The sequence below is a fragment of the Zalophus californianus genome, chromosome 4 (assembly GCF_009762305.2).
Source record: "Zalophus californianus isolate mZalCal1 chromosome 4, mZalCal1.pri.v2, whole genome shotgun sequence".
Classification (NCBI taxonomy): Eukaryota; Metazoa; Chordata; class Mammalia; order Carnivora; family Otariidae; genus Zalophus; species Zalophus californianus.
Window position 1 is genome coordinate 27,408,282 of NC_045598.1, and position 21,461 is coordinate 27,429,742.

The 21,461-nt window shown below is 52.0% G+C and overlaps 1 protein-coding gene and 1 long non-coding RNA gene across 5 annotated transcripts; both read right to left on the reverse strand.

Moving 5' to 3' along the window:
• Positions 1-5,037: 5,037 nt before the first annotated feature.
• LOC113912846 lies at positions 5,038-5,658 on the reverse strand. Its single transcript, XR_003517012.1, has 2 exons — positions 5,600-5,658; positions 5,038-5,335 (listed from the first exon to the last, which is right to left on the reverse strand). It is a non-coding gene; the product is annotated as an uncharacterized LOC113912846 (long non-coding RNA).
• A 517-nt stretch (positions 5,659-6,175) lies between these two features.
• Positions 6,176-12,374, reverse strand: C4H1orf216 (chromosome 4 C1orf216 homolog). 4 transcript variants are annotated; one of them, XM_027576621.2, is made up of 4 exons: positions 11,859-12,374; positions 9,453-9,562; positions 8,845-9,353; positions 6,176-8,315 (listed from the first exon to the last, which is right to left on the reverse strand). In XM_027576621.2, exons 2-3 carry the CDS (start codon positions 9,555-9,557, stop codon positions 8,871-8,873), a joined length of 588 nt encoding a protein of 195 aa, XP_027432422.2. In that variant the 5' UTR covers positions 9,558-9,562; positions 11,859-12,374; the 3' UTR covers positions 6,176-8,315; positions 8,845-8,870. The 4 variants fall into 4 exon arrangements, 2 of the variants coding, with proteins under 2 accessions (XP_027432422.2, XP_027432403.2); XR_003517009.2 differs by having other exon boundaries at positions 8,803-9,562; XR_003517010.2 differs by having other exon boundaries at positions 8,769-9,562.
• Between the last annotated feature and the right edge of the window lie 9,087 nt (positions 12,375-21,461).

The following is a 21,461-nucleotide window of genomic DNA, read 5'->3' on the forward strand; positions in this document are numbered from 1 at the left end:
CAGAGGAGGAGAGAGAGAGAGGGAGAGAGAGAGAAGCAGAGGGAGAAGCAGGCTCCCAAGGAGCAGGGAGCCCGATGCGGGACTTGATCCCAGGACCCTGGGATCATGACCTGAGCCGAAGGCAGACGCTTAACCATCTGAGCCACCCAGGCGCCCTAAAATATTTTTAAAAAAAAAAGAAGTAAAGAAGTCCAGTTTGCATGGTTAAACCCAAGCCCTTTGATATCGGAAATCTTTTACTTCCTGTCTATTATTCTGGAAAGTGCTTCCATAGCACTGTGTACAGACTTCCATTAACACTTATCACACTGCATGTCTGGGTCTGTCTCCTGGAGAGACTGTGAAATCCCTGCGGGCTGGGACTGTCTCTGATTCATCTGGGTCCCCGGTGCCTAGCAGAGAGTCTGGCACATGGAGACAGTAATAAATATTTGTTCAATGCAGGGATTTCCTGTCTGGGACTAAGATGGGGACATGAAGTCAGGTTCCTGGCAGCACCTGGGAGGAGGTGACAGTGGTGACAAGAGCAGGGTGACACAGATATGCTTGCAGACTGTGGGGTTCTAGGCCTTCCAGGGATATGATTCATCCTGAGGGATCGGGGACAGAGATGAGGGTGTCCAGCATCTCCGGGGATTCAAGCACCCGAAGTGGCCTCCGTGGCCGCAGTGGTCTGAGAGAACCCAAGGCAGGGCGGGACCTCATCAGCTTGGGAGGAGCTCGGCTGTCCTGCATGTGGCAGGCACAATGTGGGTCGCACTGGGCCAGCATACACCATCTTTGGAGAGCCTGGCTTCCCTGACTCAGCCACTACCCTGTCGTTCCCTGGACCTTGGGGCACTGAGGGATGGTTCTGTGAGGAATGAGGTTAAGCCAGTGATTTCATTCCCTTTCCTGAGAGGGAAAAATCTCCATGACGGCCCTTGAGGAAGGTCTTTGTGGACTAGACAGTAACTTGCAAAACACCAGACCCTGGGGACAGATCTGGCCAGCATGCATGGAGGAACCAAGAAGGCCCTGCATGGAGGAACCAAGAAGGCCTTGCAAGCCAAGCTTGCCAAGCGAAGCAAGTGGAGTCACTGGAGAGCCTCAGAAAGGTCTGAAGTGGGAGGAGCCTTGTGGAAGCCCACTCTAGAGCAGTGAGGGTGAGTGGAAGGGAAGGAGCCAGACCAGGAGTGGGCCGGAGACGTGCCTGGGAGTGGAAGCAGAGCATCTGGTGATTGACGAGGAGGGCCCCAGATGACTGAGTGGAGCGAGGAAGTTTGTGGGTGGGGAGAAGTTGGCTCAGTTTGGGACTTGGGAAGTTTAAGGTGCGCTGAGGCATCGGGTGGAGCTGTCCAGTAGGTAGCTGACTATGCAGGGGGGGCGGGGGCAGAGGCCCTGCTGGAGACTGAGGTTGGGGAGTCTCAAGGACGGGAGAGGACTGAAGTCACAAAGTGGAGGAGATCGCAGGAGGAGTGTGGAGAGAAGCGGCCCCAGGACAGCCCAGGGGAGCGTCAAGGGAACTGCTTGCCCTGAGAGCTGACTGCTGACTGCTAGGGGCTGGCTAGAGGAGTCTAAGCAACAGGCAGCACCAGCTTCTCACCCACAGGTCCCGTCCCACACCTGTGTTCTCACTTGCACAGCCCTGCACTCCAAGCGGGGAGCACACCCCGCAGCCCCTTTTTGCTCTCCCCCCCCCACGGCCCCGCCCCTCCCTGCAGACCCTGAGGTTAATCCTCCCCTCCCCCAGATTAGGGGCGCTGCCCCGCTTTGTGCGCGCAAGTGCCGGAGGCGAAAGCCCTGGGAGGCTCGCGGCTGTCCGGGCAGCTGAGGTGGGAAGGGCGGAGTGGGGTGCGGGGAGGAGACACAAAGAGGGGGAGGGACCCCGGCTGCAGCTGTCCCGCGAGGGGGCCGGGACAAAGGGCCTGCTGGCGGGCCGGCCCGAGCCGTTTTCATGCTTGTTGGGATTAGGCGCAGGAAACGTCGCTCCCAGTCGTGCGGATCAGCAGTCCCCGGCACGCCGGCGCTTGGGGCGGGCTCGGCCCCGCCCGCCCCCCGCTTTGTGCGGAGCCGAGGATCCCGGTGGCGCCGGGCGCCGGGCTCCGGGGAGGCCGCCGCTTTGTCTGCGTCTTTCGGGGGACGAGCCCCGCCCGGGCCCGCTGAACACCAGCTGAAGGCGGGCCTCCAGCCCTCTCCTTCTTCCCCAGCGCGGAGCACTGGAGCTCCACCTTGACCCCTCCGCCATAGGGCAAGGTCACGGCCCTTCCCCGCCCACGCCCGAGGCCCTCGGACTGCTCCCACCCCCCGGCCGGAGCCTTCTCTCCTCCCGGGTGGGGGCGGGTAGAAGCCTCTGGGGACCTAGCCCCTACCCGGGCCCTGATCTTAGTAGGACGAACTCCCCTTTCTCGCGCTACCTCCCCCTTTCCGCCCGCCAGTCCCATAACCAGATGAATCTCTTCTCAAATCTGGTGATAAATGAGAATGGAGCGATTAGAGGATCGACCGGTTCTGAGCCTGGGGTTTGGGGGAAGGAGCTGGGCAAGGATAAGTTTTGGCCAGAGAAGCCTCCAGGCCTGGAGAGGAAAAGCAGACATATTTCTGGCTGTCAGGTGCTGGGGCTGGGAGAGTCTCGGGGGTCTTGCCGGAGTGTGGACACCTCCCCAGGCTGGGTGCAGTCTTATTTCTGAGAGGGATTGAGGGAGGAGGAGGGAGCACGCATGTGGGTTCTGTGGCCAGGAGTGTGAATTTGTGAGTATGAGCGAATTTGTGTGTGTGCGTGTGTGTGTGTGTGTGTGTGCGCGCGCGCGCGCTCATGCATGGGGGCCCCTGTGTCTGGGGGCGTCTAGGGGATGTGGGCATGTATATGAGTGTGGGTTTGAGGTCTGGCTCAGACCCCAGAACGGCCCCATCTCATGCTCCTCTTCTCACCACCAACACTTCATTAAACTCATAGGTCTGGGATTCAAGGCCCTTTAGCAACGCTTTTATTAGCACAACGGCCCAGCTGCATTTCCTACCTCTGCTGGCTCCCGGTCCTCTCCTTGTCAGTTAATAACCGCTCAGGTTCCCTTCTTTGTGCCAGGCTCAGGTGTCAGCCTTTTGCATGTGTAAACTCATTTATCTCTCACACAATCCTATGAAAGCAGTACTAATTGTGCCCATTTGACGGCTGAGGAAAGTGAGGCACAGCTAGGGAAGTGGAGGACCCAAGACAACTGGGTCACTATCCTCTGTTGCTTCAACTTTTACTCATTCTCTAGGCACTTCTTCCTCCAGGGACGCTTCCTAGATCAGGTGCTCACAGATTTCATCGATTTCCTGTTCCTGTCACCCCATCCAGGATTAGGAACTGCTTATAGGAAACAGGCTGGTAGGGCACAGGCTGCTACCAGGAGGCATTCAGTCTTCCTTAGAGATGGTCACCACACAGAGCCCTGATGAGCCCGGTTGGGGAGCTCACCCAGCACATTCTGAAGCCTCCTCATAACCCCAACTCTTTACACTCTTCCTTAGTTCCCACTTCACTCCCTGCACCCCAGGCTTTAACCCCATCCCCTCAGCCACACTTAAAGGAGATGACCTCCTATTAGGTCATCTCCTAGGAGAGAAAGTTTTCATAGAACTAGCCCATTCTTCTCTCCCCAGAGGACCCAGCCCAGCACGGCCTCCCTGCCAATCCCTTCCATGCCTCATTCTGTTCCTGGGACCTGCTCAGGCCTCTGCTGTGTGCCCTGCCCCTGTGGGGCCTCTGGCTGTCAGCTCCAATCTCATCCCTCCTTCCTCCTCCTAAGCAAGACTCTTCAGGTAATACCAGAAACCTAGTTAGACTTCCTTGCTGCTGTTCACGGGATTCCATTCCGGCTGGAAGGGGAAGGTGGCTCATTGGTTAATTCTCTCCCTAGAGCATGAACCTTCCCTACTCCCCTCCCAGTCCCAGGGACTAACTAATCCCCACCCAATGACTTAAGCTCCCAAGTAAAGCAGTCACTGGCGGAGACCTGCACAGAGGGCCAGCCCAGCTTCCCCTCTCCTAGGCTCAGAGTGGTTTATGCATTAGTCTTTGGGATGCAAGTCTCCTCTGCCTGAGCAGGGCAGAGGCTGGCTCCACAGGGCCTGGTGGGTTTTAATGCATACAAAGCATCTCCAGGTTCTTTTCCTCATTCACGCTATAGCATTGCCACAGGTGAAGAAGCCGAGGCAGTCTAGAAAGCCTCTGGACCTTGTCTGCCCCACATCAGAAGTCCAGAAATCACTCCAGCACTTCCTGTCATCAGGCCTCCAGCCTACCTGGTGGACAACGGCAACCCCTGGGGTCCTGCCTCAGTTTCTCCGCCCCAAATTCTGGCCTGGTTGTGCTCTAACTCCCTGCTCTTGCCTAGTTTCTTCAGTTTCTTGTCTTGCTCCCCACCACACCAGGGGCTGGGCCTGCCCCTAGACCCTCAGTGATTGGCAGGGGTCCATACAATTCACCACACTGGCTCCTTGGTCTGGCTTTATCTTTTTCGCAGTTCAAACAGCTCTTTTATGGAAAGGAATATTAGGCAGCTTTATTTTTAAAAGCTTTCTTTAAAGATGCCTTTCAAATTTTGGATTCAAATTCCTTAAGGAAAAGTTTGATTTTTTTTTTTAAAGAAAAATGTAAGTGTGCATCACAAAAGCACGATTTATAATAACTCTCATTAATGCAGTTTACTCTGTGCCAAGTAGAGTTCTAAGCATTTTGCACATTATATATTCATTTAATCCTTGCAACAACCCTGTGAGGTAGTTACTACTGTCTCCATTTTAAGATGAGGAAACTGAGGCACAGCAAAGTAAATAGACTTGCCCAGGGTCACAGAGACAAAAAGCAATGGTGCCAACGTCCAAATCCAGGGGTCTGGCTTCAGAGTCTGTGCTCTTAACTGCTGGTGTGCTCAGAAGAGCCTTCACACATTTAGGAAAGAGCCCCTTCTAAAAATTCACTATCTTGTGCTCTTAAGAGATTTACGTTGTCTCCTTGTTAGAGATCTCCATGATTAAAGTCGTTAAACTTAAAAATAAAACTGTCAGTTATTTTACCAGGAAAGATGGATTTATTTGAGGGTAGCAAAGCATTGCAATTCAGAATAAACAAGCTTCAGCAAACCATAGGCAAGCCCAGAGAACAAAGGAGAAGAAAGCTCTTTTATAGAGGAAAGGGGGAATTGGGAAGAGGTGTTATAAACAAAAAGTCCATTGGAGTAACCCGGGAGTTTGAAGTGTAGCGGCGGTCACTGGCTGAGTTGTGACAGCCTCCCATTGGCTGGGCTGTTGCCCCGCAAGGAGAAAACCTTTCTTCTTCCTGCTCCGGCAGCGAAGTATCCGCTTCTTCCTGTTGGGAATGCAAGGTAGTCTCTTCCGGTTGGTTATGCAATTGACTGGGAGTGATAGTGGGTGAGAGCTCCCCCTTCTGGCCTCCCAGCTGCTTCTAAATGAGGTTTCCTTTTATTAATTTTCAATTATTCGCATTTAGCTATATAACTCTTTGCTAGAACGACATCCCTTAATAAGCGGAATTTGTTAAAACTGGTTCAGTATTGTTTCTGTTTAAATGGCAAATGTCAAGGTGACAAGAATTATTAAGAATTATTAATACCTTGGGGCTCCTGGGTGGCTGAGTTGGTGAGAGGCCGACTCTTGATTTTGGCTCAGGTCATGATTTCAGGGTCCTGGAATCCAGCACCGAGTTGGGCTCTGCACTCAGCATGGGGTCCACTTCAGATTCTCTCCCCTTCACCCTCCCGCTCACTCTTTCTCAAATGAATAAATAATATCTTTAACAAAACAAACAAAAAATACCTTGGGTCACTGTTTCAGTGAAAAGTATACTTTGTGAGGTTTAAAATATATAAACCTTGTTGGGGAGAAGTACAGGGGGACATTAGATTTCTCTGAAATGTTTCAATTTATAAAAGTAGAACATAATTTTTATTTGTATAAATAAAAACCAATAAAAATATGCCTTTATTTAATCAATCAAAAAATGCCTTCTGTGGTAGGCAGCCTCTACCTCCTGGTAATTAGTCTTATATAATACCCTCCCTTTGAGTAACTCGCTTTTTTATTTTTTCTACATTTATTTATTTATTTGAGAGAGAAGGTGCATGCAAGCGAGCGAGTGGGGGGAGGGGCAGAGGAAGAGAATCTCAAGCAGATTCCCTGAGCGTGGACCCCACGTGGGTTCAATCCCATGACCCATGAGATCATGACTTGTGCTGAAATCACAAGTTGGATGCTTAACCAACTAGGCCACCCAGGTGCCCCTTGAGTAACTTGCTTTTAACCAATAGAATATGACAACATCGAGGGGTTATCCCTTCCATGAGTAGGTTGCAGAAACTAATGTCCTCTGTCTTGCTAGTACTCTATCACTTTCTTGGCTTGCATACTTTGATGAAGTGAGTTGCCATGTTGGAAGAACCCACATGGCAAGGAACTGAAAATGACCTGCCTCGAGGAACTGAATGCTCCCAACAAATAAGACCACAGAGCCTAGACTGACATCTTGATTGCAGCCTTGTGAGAGATTCCTGACCTACAGGAATCATGAGATAACAAATGTGTATTATTTTAAGTCCCTAAGTTTTAAGGTAATTTCTTATGCAGCAATAGATACCTTTCTTTATACAGTGAATTTTTGAGAAACTAATCATTAAGTCATCATACAAACCCATGTAAAAGAAAAGGTCTGGTCTAGATTGGCAGAGTAAATATCTGAAGTCATAGACATGCACTATAACTACATCTGTCAGAACCATGTGAGGAGCCTAACTCAAGTCTTTTGCCGTCAGGGCACCCTTCAGGGAAGTGGTGGTTCTAGGGCAGGGTTGAGTAGGAGTGTGAGGGTGGGGAGGGAGAGAGCATATGTATCCCTCACCATCAATGCCTACTTCCCCCCCACCAACCTTCAGGCCCAAAGGTGCCTTAGGACAAGGGCAATCCCACACAGGGCTCTCAGGCTGAGGCCAAGTCCCCCCTGTCAGACCAAGAGGCCCCTGAGGAGAAACTTCTTGTCACCCCCATCAGCCACAGAAGGCTGAATTACTCCTCCCCAGTGACTTTCCTCCTGTCTGTCTTTCCTCCCGTCTGCCCCCTAGCTCCCAGCCCAGAACTCTGCTCAAAAGGGCAGCTCACATGGTGTGGAAAAGAGGCCACCAGACAATGGGTAGAATAGAAACACAAACCCAAGAAATGCATTCCTCTGCCCCAGTTTATTCATCCTGGCTTGGCCCAGAGGTCAGGTTCATACTCAACACGCAAGGGCTAGACACAAAACTCCCCAGGACCATTGCTTCAACCTAACTAATATGCCCTTCACCCACTGTCAGGGATAGAACTCTTTAGAGAGAGGAAGAACACCCCCATTTTGCAGATAGGGAGACTCAGCATCATGCCACTGCTCACCATCAGGATCTTGCATCCTCATGGCTCCCAAAAGCAAAGCAGAGAGCTTGGCTACCTTAGTCCCTAGTTCTCCCCAGAATTCACCCACTCTCCATTTCACGGAGCCTCTGCTGGAGCCAGTCAACCCCCACCGAAAGGACCATGCAGTGAAGGAAGGGGTTATGACCCAGCGTCCTAAGAGCTTCCAGAGGCTCGGCTGACAATGGCCTCTGCCCACCTGGAAAGCCGACTATGGCTCCTCTGGGCCTAGACAGCCTGATTTCAGGAAAACGGACCAAACTAATTTAACATCCAGTGTTGCTAAAGCCCGAGAGGGACAGCAAGTAGAGGCACAGAGAAGAAAGTGAGATTATTTTTCCCCAGCAGTCTTGGAGCACCTTGTCTGTTCCTTGCAAGCGTATAAGCGTACATCCGCTTTCATCAGAAGCTTAAATCAATATGGTCTGCAACCGCTCCTTTGCCGTCGAGAAGTGTGGTTTGTTTCCAAGTGACGTTTTAGAATTCCCTTTCTCCTATTCTTCACAGGGTTCTGCCACTGTCATCTCCCCCATCCCCATCTCCCATGTGCCCCAAGGCAGAGTTCAAGTGGGACTTTATCTTCTTCTCTGATCCCATCCCGCCCCATCCCTGCCACAGTGTTGATCACCAACCCCAGCTCCCCTCCCTCCTACTAATTCTCTACCAGTCGCCTGGCAAAATTGTAGCCAAAAAGCCATGGCAGGCCAGAGCTGCCACCACACTTCCCACAGCAAATCCACCATCAGGGACAACAGCCTTAGCAGAGCAAAGTCTGAGAGGAGTGATGGGGAGAGGGTGGACAGGTGGCCTGGGAAATCTCAGGGGAATGGATCAGCCACAACCCTCCGATAAATCCTGCAGGCTAGCCCTCTCTCCGGAGCAATGGGACCCTGTGGAGAGAAGAAGGCTAGGGTTGGAATGGGTAACACAGGGTGTGGATGCTCCATATAAGCAACTGAATGTGTATTTGCATATACCTCCTTGTGAGTCGGCCTGCCAACACACACACTCCTACAACACACTTCCCATGCCTGCACCTGCACACAAAGGCCTGCACAAAGACACATTCGTATACACCCACCACAAGCCTACACACTCACTCAAACTCACGCATATGCACACACACCTTTTACATATATATCCTCACTCATGCACATATATGCACATTGTTGGATACCTGTTCATGCATACACATACAAACTTACTCCCTCTCACATACATGCCATACACACACTTCTGTGCACACACATAGGCCTGCACCTAAGTTAGCTTGTGTGTACATACAGGTCCATGCCCGGACCCATGTGCCTACATGTTAGCACGTACATACTCAGTTTGCTTACCTGCACTCATACCAGCAAATAATCACGTACTTACTTGTGCACAACCACACACATGCCTGCAAATATGGACATATACCCCTGCACTCCTGTGGAGGCACACCCTTAGCCCTGCTCCTGGGGCCCGGATGGGGCTGCCCTCTGTTGGAGACAGCGGATAAGCTCCTTTCGGTTGTCCAGGATGGTGTCGAAGCTCTCCTGCAGACGGGTCTGCTGGTCTACCAGCTGGTGCTGCAGGCCCCGGATCCACTGCAGCAGGGCCAGGCGGCGGTACATCACCAAATGCACGTGGTGCTTCTCCTTTTCCTGCTCTTTGTAGCGCTCCTGAGCCTGCAGCTGCTGCACAGCCTGGGCCACCGAGGGCAGAAGGGCATCTGGAGGGCCCGGGCCTCGAGGGGTCCCACAGGCAGGCTCAGGACTGCTGCTGCGGCTGTCGGTGCTCAGGGAGCTGCTGGCGTAGCCATTGTCCTCCAGCGGGGAGCACACTGGGCTGGCACCACTCAACTTCTCAAGCTCAGCTCCGGGGATTTCTGCCCCCTCTGGTGGGCTGCGCACCTCCCCCTCGGGGAGTCCAGGGGCCTGGAAGACCTGGTTGTCAGAGGGCAACTCAGAGGAGCTCCTCATCAGGATGCGCTCCACGTGGCCTGGCATCCCATGCCAATTCTCATTGGCATCTTTGGCACTCACCATGAAGTTAGAGTTGCTGTCTGTTTGGAGCTCCGGCTGACATACTCCCGGCGGACCCCCCAGGAACTGGCCCCCCTCAGCCACCCCTGGCTGGATGGCAAACATTTGGTCTGTAAAGGGGAAGCAGAAGAATGAGTTAGAGCAGGACAGGGGTTGGGAGGTGGGCTGGGTGGTGTCCGAAGTCGTGGCACCCTGGCTGCTGGGGCAAGGCGGTCTCAGTCCCTTTCCCTCTGGCAACACCTCCCTTTGTGGTTCTCCTCCTCTTTCTCTGTTGGCTCAGACTCCTGCATAGGGTTTTCTCAGCCCTCTGAGACAGCTTGTCTTCTCGTTCTGTGCATGTCTCCCCAGAGGACCTCATCTTCTGCTGTAGCTTTAAGAACCTTCAAGTGTTGGTGACTCTCAGATGTGTCTCCAGCCCAGATCCAAATGCTGTCCAACTCTGTAACCAACCATAGGCTCCTCAAAATCTACATGCCCAAGCCAGCTCTCCTGCTCCAGTGTCCTCAGCAAAATGGCCCACTCTCCATTCAGTCACTCCAGCCAGAAACCTACGAGCAGCCCGGACTCCTCACTCAGCTTCCTCCCCCATCTCACTGGCCACCAAACGCTGACAATTCTTCCTCGTAAAAACTTGTGTGTATGTGGACAGACGTCAACCCTCACTTTCACTTGGTTCAGGTCATTTCTTACCTGGATTACTGATGGCCACAGCCTTCTCACTGATCTCCCCGCCTCCAGTTAAAAAGCTAAACTTGATTTGTCACAGCTCTGGGTGCCCTCTCTAAACTGCTGAACCTCCACGTGGCCTACAAGGCTGTGCTTCAGCAGGCCCTTGCTCACCCCTCCAGACTGGCCTCTTGCACTCCAAACTGCTCAGAAATCTCCCAATATGCCATCATTCACTCCACACAATTCCCCTGGCCTGGGGTGCCTGGGTGGCTCAGTCGATGGAGCCTAGCTTCGGGCTCCCTGCTCAGCAGGAAGTCTGCTTCTACTTCCCCCACTCCCCCTGCTTGTGTTCCTGCTCTTGCTATTTCTCTGTCAAATAAATAAATAAAATATTAAAAACAACAACAACAATTCCCCTGCCCTCTAAGCTCCTCCCTTCTCCACCAGCAAATTCCTTTCCAAACATCAAAACCCAGCTCTCATATCCCCCTCTCTGAAGCCTTCCTGATACCCTCCCCCGGCACAGAACTAAGCACCGTTAACTATGCACTTCCCCTGGGTCCCCACTGCACCGGTACACGCTGCTTTGTCTGTATTTGTTCCTTGGCCCTGGAACATAGCTGATGGTCAGCAGATGTCTCTATGTAGTCGTTTGCGGGTTTGTTTTGGTTTTGGACTATCTAGTGATAGCAGCTTGTACACGTGGCTCCCTGACTAATCGAGGAGTTCTGCATATCCTCCGTCATACCCCCGGAGCCAGCACGCAGCCTGGTTCTAAGCAGGGGTCAGTACACAGTTGCTGAGGGAGTGATGGGGGAGGGCGACTGCAGTGGGCTACCCATGCTCGGGAAGAGGAAGCCAACAGTAGCAGGAGGCTACTGCAAGCTGCCCAGGGCTGGGAGACCCGGCTTCAGTTCCCCCCTCTGCCCCAGGAAGCGCCCCCTCCCGCCCCGCCCCCCCATTGACAAGCCTCTCTTCTGACCTTGCCCACTTCCCTCTGTGTCTACTATCTTGTGCCCCTCCCCTAGCTTGCTCCATCCTGAGGCCCCAGAGGGAGGGCATATCACAACATTCTTTCCTCCCCAATAACCACCTCTACCAAAATTAGGGTTTGAATCGACAAGAGGTTTCTACTGACCGCATATTGCTAGGATTAGACAAATAGGGAATCAGTGAGAGTGAGGGATAGTGGAAGTATAGCAAGCACTAAGAGGTTTTTATAGGTGGCAGGGACCCTCCCTACATTCAGTAGTGGGCAAAAGTCCTGGGGGTGTAGGGACGGTCCCTTAGTGACCTACACGCTCCCATCCCTCTAAGCAGTCTTGGAGTTCTTCCCCGGCCCAAACGTTTTCTCTTTTTCCGAAGCTGGGCGGGGCCACAAGGCAAGCTGAGATGCGGTGGCTGTGGTGCTAAGGCTTACGGGGTTCTCAGGGATGGTGAAATGGGAACCCAGACACCCCAGGATCAGGCTTCCCCCCAAGCTCATCTGTAGTCGGCCGGGGTCGGGGGATGGGGCGGCTGGGGGGCGCTCGGTTCAGTAATGGTGCGGGAGGCGGCCTCCCTTCCTGCCTAGCCCTGCAGGAGAGGACCTCGCCAGGAGACAGAGGATAGAGACCGTCCTTCCCTAAGCTCCCCATAGGAGGCAGCCGGGCGGAGGCTGCGACACCCCACCCCACCCCACCCCCCGACGCCCCCCCAGCGCTGGGCCCCCAACCCTCCCCTCCGGGCCCGACTCACGGCCTGGACGCGCCCGCCCCGGCGCGGCTGGCTCTGCTCCTGTGGACCCCGTGGCGGGAACTCGTCCCTCGGGGCTAGCGGGGGAGGGGGGGTGTCCCTCGGCCTGGCCTGGGGAGGCCCGTGGGCCGGGCGTGGGGTGCGGGGCTCCCGGACGGCGCGGCCAGCCCCAGGCCTGGACTCCGGAGTCGGGCGGCGTCAGCGCGGCGGGGCGGGGCGGCCGGGCCCACGTGGGCCGGTTCGGGGTTCCGCGGAGCTAGCAGCGGGTGCAGCCCGAGCGCCCGAACCGACTCCCCCGCCTCCTGCAGCCTCGACCGAGGCCTGCCGGGTCAGGTTTATCTTCTAACTGCATCCACTGGGTCCCTCGGATCGCTTTGCGTCACTGCAGATACTGTGACATTTTCAAAATGAAAAATCCGATCATGTCACCAGCCCCTGCTTAAAGCCTTTCAAATGGCTTCCTTCTTGCGGGATAAATCCTTAAGGCGGCAGCCACAGGGTTCTGAGCCAGCTTCATCCTCTGCCCTCCATCTCTACAGCCGGGCCTCACGATCCTTTCTGCCATGCGACTTCTGCACACACTGTTCCCTCTACCTAAAATTCTGTTCCTCTTCTCGATTTACTCATATTTCAGTTCTCTTCTCAGATAAACCTTCTCTGACCTCCTAGACCAGATTCATTTCCCCTTTTATGTTATCCCAGGGCACTTTGTTCCTTTTCTTCATTGCATCTATCACAATTTGAAATGATATATTCATTTTGTGCTTATTTCATTAAAGTCACTTAATGAAAGCTATGTTTTAAGAGAAGAAAGAAAATCTGCTCTGGGACAGGACTGGGTCTCCTGTCCTGCACCTAGGCCCAGGCACCCTCCTCCCTGCAGGACAGAGAACCTCTCCAGGTGTCTGTGCAGTGAGCTCTTCTCAGTTTCTACTTACCGAAGCCTGATCCCCCTCACTCCCTTCTTCTTAGGAGGAAATGAGGAGTGTTGGGACTCGGTTTGCAATCAGAGAGAATGGGGTCAGAGTTGGTGCTGACTCTAATGATAAGAAAGCACTGGCTGGTGTTAGGGAAGTTAGGGCTTCTTAAATTAAGTTTTTGCCTAAGGCAGCCCTAGGAAGGAGACTGGGACATATTTAGCCTTCAGGGCACCCACGTGAGAGTCTAGGAGGTCCCTTCCATACTCCCCACTTTACCAAGTAAAGCAAGCAACTGGCTACAACCTTTTTCATGTCCTCCCCCCATTAGAAACAAATCTAACAGGGATTCATCTTTGGATCATAATACATTTAAAATACTCTTGTCTTTCCCTCATCTCTTTCTGCTGCTTTTTTCCCCCCTCTCCATCTTTTGCTCTTTTTTTTAGACCTCAGCCCCATTTCTACACCAGGAGCTGAACCCTAGCTAGTCTTCCTTTTTCCCTTACCCACCTCAAGTTCCCCTTGCCTTTAGCCAGGTGACCAAATGAGGTGACCCAGATCCTCACTCCTAAAGCCACTCTGAGCCTGGGTGGTGTAGAGTTGTGCAGATCTTCCTGTGCCACACAGCTGTGTCAGATACTTAGTTGTTCTATGGGCCCAGAGCAGCTCCTCCCCACCTCTCCTGTGGACTCCATCGCTCCCAGATCTAACCGTGTGGGCCAAAAGGGAGCCTGATGAGTCCAGAGATGGGAACCCCATTCCAGGTGAGTTAGCATCATTCTCTGGGACTTTCTGAAATAAAAGGAAGATGAAGCAGGGAAGACATATGGGCAGGGCTGCAGCAATCACATTCCCTGCCAAGTGGGAGTCCGTTTGTAGTAGGAGAAAATGTTGCTCATGCACAGAAGCAGAAACAAAAGACGGAAGTTCTGGTGATGTTCCAGTCCTTACTTCCTGAGGCCTTTCTGTATCTTCCAATAAGGCCCTTATTTTGCCAAGTCTAACTTGAGTGGAATTTCCTTCACTGGCAATCAGAGAATCCTGATTAATACAAGAGCACAAGGTGGTGACCCAGGAGTCCCTCTCATATACCTCTCAGCCCTCATTAAGGAGTAGCAACTCAGTTTCCCCATGGTAGCCATTATCAATCCAGCTTAAACAGTGACCTCCTTTGAAATGCAATGGAATCATCTTAGTGTTCCCTCATTAGAAACATTCCTCCCTAGATGCTGAAACCTCCTGACCTGTAGAGGCTAGAATGGTGGAGACAGGAAGTAAACTCTGGGAGAAAGTCATCAGGTACAATCACATAACATGGCACACTTACCTCTGCCTCTTCATATGTATTCTGGCTACAGATGACAAAGAATTCTATACTGATTGTTGACTTATAGCCTCTATTGTACTCTGAGGGGCAGCAGACAACCTGGCGTAGCTGAGTCATCAGTCGGTCTTTCCGTTCTATTAAGCTAGTTGTTTTTAATAACATCATCTCTGAGAAGTCAAGTGAATTCCAAGGGCATCGGATTGCAGCCTCTCTTCTCTTAGTCAAGGGTAAAGTTGTGTGGGATACTCTAGCACTGTATAATTAACGCAGCAAGTGCTCAGACTGTGGTCCTGGGCACTCCATAATTTTCAAAAGCCGGGAGCCTTGAGAACAAAAAACCCCAGGAAGGCAGGGGCGTCCATGTCTGCATGATCACAGAAAAGCAGATGTACAGATGTCTGTGATTCATTCACCAGAAGATTCCACAGTCAGGATGCCAAGGAATCAGTCTTTCCAGGTAGAGAGGTAAAGTGTCCACCTAGCTACATAGATTTCAGGGACTTAATTGGCAGGGACATAGAAATCACCAGAGATGGCCAGTAGCAGCCTGGATAGGCTGGGTAGACATCCTGGCAGGCGGACAGATGTCAGAGCCAAGAGAGGCTAGCAGTGAGTACCCGGATCCAGGTCCAAAGGGCCTAGAGCGTCAGGCAAGGAGACAAGGGAGATGAGAGGGATTTCTACCCCAGGATATAGGACAGGCAAGAGTTCCTCTCCAGGTGGAGAATTTCTCAGGGTCAGTACTCCCAGGAAGAAAGGGGTGGGGGTAGAATCAAGGTGTTTCAACCTCAAAGACTCTGCCCCTTCTTGTCCCTTCACTCACATCCAGCAGAGTGCTCTCCTGTGTCACGTACTGTGTTGGGGATTCAGAGCAGAATCGGGACTGATGGGGGCCTTGTGTGACTCCCTGTTTAGAAAGGGAAATAGAAGAAAGTGAGTCAAAGGAATGAGTACAAAAGAGGGTAAGGAAAGCCTTCACAGGCTTTAAAGGATGAATAGAAGCTCCCCAAGAGAATGCGGGGGAAGGCCGAGGAGACTCTATACGGTGTGTATGCTCGGAGTGTGGTCAGGGTGACTGGAGCTTGAGGGGAAATGGAGGTAGGAGATGACATTAGAGGGAAAAATTGACCCAGTTGTGAAAGGCCTTGACTACCATTCCAAGGAGCCTGAGCCTCATCCTGTGGGCAGCAGGAAAATAACTGAGCAAGCCCCCAAAGCTTTCTCATCAGAACAAAGCACAGGCCTCTAGCCCTGGAGGACAAGCTCTATTGCTACCTGCTTTCTTCTCTTTCCCCAAGCTCATAGCACCTGCCAGCTTCCCCACATGGCTTTGGGAACTTAGGCAAATCAAAGCATTTTAAACTTTTCAGATTAAATAAAGATATTATGCCTTGAACATGGTTAAAGAACATTGTAATTGTGAACATTGTTCCTTGGACTCCCAAGACCAGGTACAGCCCTGGAGGACCTTTGGTGTCCCAGAGAGTCCTGAAGGCAGAGGAGAAGGAAAATCATTCCCCAGAATTAGCTCATCCTGGGAAAGAAAGCTTACAAAGCTGGTGACCTGGTTGTTTTGTTGATCCATTTCTCTGCTGCTTCTTAAAGGTAAAGCACCACTCTATCAAGAAATTGCCGTGCCAGGGCACCTGGCTCAGTAGGTTAAGCGTCTGCCTTCGGCTCAGGTCATGATCACGGGGTCCTGGGATCGAGCCCCACATCGGGCTCCCTGCTCAGCGGGAGGCCTGCTTCTCCCTCTCCCTCTGCCGCTCTGCCTACTTGTGCTCTCTATCTCTCTGTCAAATAAATAAATAAAATCTTTAACAAAAAAAAGAGAAAGAAATTGCTGTGCCATCACTTTAGGTAAGACATGTCCATTCCCTGCCCCCGATATGGCTGTTTTCTCAGCTGTAAAATGGGGGCGGGGGTACATCAAACAGAAGTTTTAAAGCTTTTTTTTTTTTTTTAGCCTTGGAATCTTTTTCCACACCCCCCCAAACAAAATCTATGTAGTATACCCAGATGGACATCTTGTCTCCTCCCTGAACCCTCCACCCTGAATGGCTCCTGAGGAGGCTCCCGGGAAGCTTTTAAAGCTCGGATGGGGCATAATTTCAAATGCTCTGCACCATAAGAACTTAGGAGACGAATCCCTCCACTCACCATCCCTGCCTCCCTTTCTGAAGGGGGCAAGGAGAAGCTGAGGGGGTGTTTTGGAGCTGCTGGGAGAATGAAAGGCAGTGTAGACTCTTTCTCTTCAGTGCACCCAAGTGGTAAATGGCCTCTTCCAAACCTCTCTTCCACCACGAGGCCAGAAAGCCAAATCCAAAGTCCCCGAGGCTGTGGGAAATCCTAGAGCCCACAACAGAGGGAGTGGGCTAGAGAAGCTGATGGGAAGGAGGACTGAGAGAAGGGAGTGCCTGTTCTGCCCCCTTCCTAGCAGCTGCATCTGTGGGCTCCATAATCCCCATGCCCTCTCCGCCACCGCACCCTCTGGCCGCCCACCTCTCCGCCACCGCACCCCATTCATCAGTAGGAGGGCGCGGTATCAGCACAGCCTTTCAGGGTCTGACAGGTCCTTTCTGGGTGCCCCCCACATGTAACCACTTAACCCCCAGCACAAAGGGCCTGGCTGAATGGACTTGGAGCTGGCGGCTCGTGCAGAGGGGGAGGCCTCAATAGGATTTGGGGAGCTGGGTGTATAAACCGCTCTGCTCCAGCAGACCTCAATGGAGGAGCTGGAGTCGGGGCATGTGCCGAGGGGAGGAGCCCGGCAGCTGCATCCCACCCCTGAACAATGATTTATTCATTCTCCAGGCACACGCGGAGAAAACAGGCCCGAGGGAACGCGGCCCCACAAATCGCCCTTGGCCTCAGCTGATTCCCATGGCAATCCCTGCAGCTCAGAGGGCCCCCTCCCACTCCTAATATATTGCCTCCAGCCCGCCCTTCCTCTTCCCCTGCCAGCAAATAGAGTGCAAGACGACAGTAAGGGAGGCCTTCAGTAGCCTGCAGCTCAGGCAGGCTTGCTCTTTGAATTGTCTCCACCCAATCTCAACCTCACTCTCCCTGAAATCTTCCTGGTCAGGTTTTTCTCAAACCCATTTCACAGCCAGAGAAACTGATGCAGAAGGAAAAAAAAAAGGCACATCACTTGACCCATCTCAGGACGGTCCCAGGGGAAAGACTGAAGAAGCAGGGTTTGGGGGTTCAGCCTGGAAATAGCCTACAGATAAACGGCATGCAATAAAGCCTTGCTGGGTGATTAATGGCTGCTAACAAAAGGTATCCTATTTGTTGTCCACACTCTTTTTCCTAGTCCCCATCCTCCAGCCACATCTGGCTCTGATTCCTGGAACAATCTTAGGGAGAACATTGGGGATTAGGGGAGAGAAGGAAGACAGATAAGTAGAGATGCTAAAACCAGTAGATTAAAAAAAATGTTTGGGTGGGGGCACCTGACTGAAGGTAGAGCATGCAGCTCTTGATCTTGGGGTCATGAGTTTGAGCCCCACGTTGGGGGGTAGATTGTACTTAAAATTTAAAAAACAATCTTTAAAAAAATGTTGGGTGGGTAGGTGGTTTCGAGAAGCTAAACTGTGACAAGAATAAATTTGTTTTTGCCTTCTAGCCTCCACACCTCATATCACCAGAGCCAGATCAAAAAAAAAAAAAAATCATCATAATAAATAAAACTAAAAATCAATAATGTTAGCAGAACAAGGAGAACCAGATTGAAGTGACCATCCTCAGACTGGCCCCTGGGCCTCTTGGCCTCAAGCTCATAATTACCCTGTCACACAGAAAACAAATCTGTTGTGGGTGTTAAATGTGGAGAGGTGGGAGATCCTGGGCAAGGAGGTTGCCCAGCTCAGGAGGGGGAAGGGAATTGTAGTAGGAGGACGGATTGGCCTTTGGTGCTGGGGCAGGAGGGGGGTGGACGGGGTGGTTTGAGACTGACAAAAATTAAAGCCTTGAAAGTTTCAGAAAGTTTTCTTCCATGAGACAGGAGGGTAGACGCATGAAAGGAGGTGATCCTGCCTAATACTGAACGGTAACGGTGGGAAGTCGGAGGGAGAAGTCCCCCAGCCCACTTCGCTGAGCCCAGGAGGGCGGGTTGCTATGCTGCTGCTGCCCTCTGGTGGGCAAAAAAACAGCATCAACACCTCCAATGCTGGAAACTTGCTGGAAACTGCAAAGTCTGTCTCCTTTTCTGTTCTAAAGCCTTGGCCACCAGGACTAGCACACCCCAGGAAGCAGACGCTGAGACAGCTTAGCATGTAGGACATTCATTAAGAAGTGCCCCTGGGGGGGGGAGGTGCCTGGGTGGCTCAGTCGTTAAGCGTCTGCCTTCGGCTCAGGTCACGATCCCAGAGTCCTGGGATCGAGCCCCACGTCGGGCTCCCTGCTCGGCAAGAAGCCTGCCTCTCCCTCTCCCACTCCCCCTGCTCATTTTCCCTCTCTCGCTGTGTTTCTCTCTCTGTCAAATAAATAAATAAAATCTTACATCTGTGGAAGGGAGGGGACAGGAGCCGAACTGCCATTCAGATCCCTGAGAGTGTCAGCCAGCCCCTCAGGGAGCCCTGGAAGGTTGGATGGCCCTTCAGAATTGTCCCCAAATGAGCTGAGATGGCCAGCCCTTTATACTCCTGTCACTGGATGCGGGCCATGCTGGAAAGGGGCATGACCACAGGCAAGGGGTTCTCTGCTGCAAAGGCAGTCCCCCAAGGGGCTGACCACTGAAAGCTATCTGCAGACAATGCTCCCAGAAACTGGGCCAACCCCTTCTCCCAGGACGGGGCAGCGCATTCCCACCTACCCCACACATGCCCCACAGATACTGATTAAACATGTGTTACGTGAGCGGCCCGGGTTAGATCATGCCTCAGGATCCAAGCTCAATGGGGACAGCCTGCAGGTCTGTTATTCAAGCCGCTGATCTTGGGAAATGGTCAAGGGAGCCTTAATGCTCGAACTCACGGATCCATTCATTCAACAAACACTCACTGGGGTTTACTGTGTGCCAGGCCTGGAGGGAGACACTTTACCAATGTTTTTCTTATTTAATCCTCACAACTGTGTGGCTGGTATTAACTTAGATTATTCACATGAGATCAAGTTATCATGTGGCTTTCCCGTGCAATGACACTTATAAAAAAATGACACAATGGGACAAGTGCTATTGCTGCTGTCAGAGGTCCTTTGGGCCACAAAGGGGTGTCGGCTCTGTTCTGTGTGTGTGCATGCATGTATGTAGAGACAGGGCTCTCTCTCTGCTTTTAGCCAGAATATTTCCTCCATCATAGCCAAGAGTCGTGCCTCCATGGCTTCTGGCTTTAATTCCTTTCTACAGAAGCACCGGCTTTAAAAATTCCTGGTTGTGGGACGCCTGGGTGGCTCAGTCGTTAAGCGTCTGCCTTCGGCTCAGGTTGTGATCCCAGGGTCCTGGGATCGAGTTCCACATCGGGCTCCCCGCTCAGCAGAAAGTCTGCTTCTCCCTCTGTCTGCCGCTCCCCCTGCTTGTGCAATCTCTCTCTCTCTCTGACAAATAAATATCTTTAAAAATAAATAAATAAAAATTCCTGGTTGTAGCAACAGAGCTAGCTCCTTCCCTGGATATTTAAAGGGGAGACCATTCTTCATCCCCGGGGCTCTTTGGTCATCTGATCATTAGGAAATCATGAAGGAGTGAGTTCTACCTCTAATGTCTAACTTCCCTATCTGCATGATCATTTGGGGAGAATCTTGAAGGGCAAGAGGTGGAGGTTTCTGCTCCAAAAACCTCTCTATATTCTATACTTCTCGCTAACCCAACTTTGTAGGAGGTGATAGAGGAAGCTGTCAGCAGCTGTTCCATTATAGCCCTGACCCGTTCTCATCTTTGGCCAATTACGTCATCCAGCCATCCTAGCCACCAACATAAAGATTTTAGTTTTCTCGGGGCGCCTGGGTGGCTCAGTCGTTAAGTGTCTTGCCTTCGGCTCAGGTCATGACCCCAGGGTCCTGGGATCGAGCCCCGCATCGGGCTCCCTGCTCAGCGGGGAGCCTGCTTCTCCCTCTCCCACTCCCCGTGCTTGTGTTCCCTCTCTTGGTGTGTCTCTGTCAAATAAAAAAATAAAATCTTCACACACACACAAAAGAAATTTAAAAAACTGTCAAAAAAGATCTTAGTTTTCTCATTTAGATTCCAATCATAAAGAACTTGAAGGAAAAAGAGGCGTGTATGTGTGTTGGGGGGAATCTTGGATGTCATGGAGCAATTTCTGGGTCTGACTGCAGAGAGACATAAAGTACTCTCAATATGCCTCCCCCCCTCCCCCCCACACACACGCCTTTCCTCCTGGGCGCCCAGAACCTAATTTTTCACATTTGGAAAACCCAGATGATTTTTGCCTGGGTCCATCTGGTTTTCCAAATAACCTGTCTTTTTGATAAATAACATAAGTTAAATTAGACAAGACAAACAAAGAAAGGGGTGGGCAGTCAGATTTTTCCTTCCATCAGCCCCTGAGAGAAAGACAGGGGCTGGAAAACGTACACCATGACTCACTCCCAACCCTGCCCTAGCACTTTCCACCCCTTAGACTCGGTGCTGTGATTCCCCACCCTGGAGCTGGGAGTCGCCCCTTCATCCCCACGTGCTCCTTCCCCCCCACAGGCCTAGCCCACCAGCCATCAAGAATACCAGACTGAAAAAAAAGAAAAGGGGGGCGCCTGGGTGGCTCAGTTGGTTGAGCGACTGCCTTCAGCTCAGGCCATGATCCTGGAGTCCCGGGATCGGGTCCCGCATCGGGCTCCCTGCTCAGCGGGGAGTCTGCTTCTCCCTCTGACCCTCTTCCCTCTCGTGCTATTTCTCATTCTCTCTCAAATAAATAGATAAAATCTTTAAAAAAAAATCCTATTAAAAAAAAAGAATACCAGACTGTGGTGCTTTCTAAAATGAAGGGGAAGAACCCAGGCATTCAGCCCCAGAGCTTCTTCCGAACACCCCGAAGCTGTAGCTACCTCAAACCCCCTTTTCCCGTTATGTGTCCCACCACAGGGAACAACTAGATCAATACACTGAGAATGAAAACCTTTAAGGTGAGAGAAGAGAGGACAGAAAGGGGTTGGGAAGGACACAGATAGTACACACGGACAATACAACTACTAGGGATAGAGATCCGGCACCGGGGTCTCCAAGGGAAAATCCACAAAGCCGTGCCGATTCCCTGAGCTCGCTGCAAGCGTCCAGCTACACGGCCAGCGCGCATCCCAACCACTCCCACAGGTGCCAGCACAGAGCCAGCCCATGGGCCATGGGCTGCTGGCTCTGGCAAGGCTTGGCTTCTCCTCCCCACTCAGCCAGACCACGGTGAGCCT

Bases quoted from the DNA above. Each gene is read 5' to 3' on its own strand.
- C4H1orf216 (XM_027576602.2), bottom strand. From the start codon at position 9,557: ATGTTTGCCATCCAGCCAGGGGTGGCTGAGGGGGGCCAGTTCCTGGGG.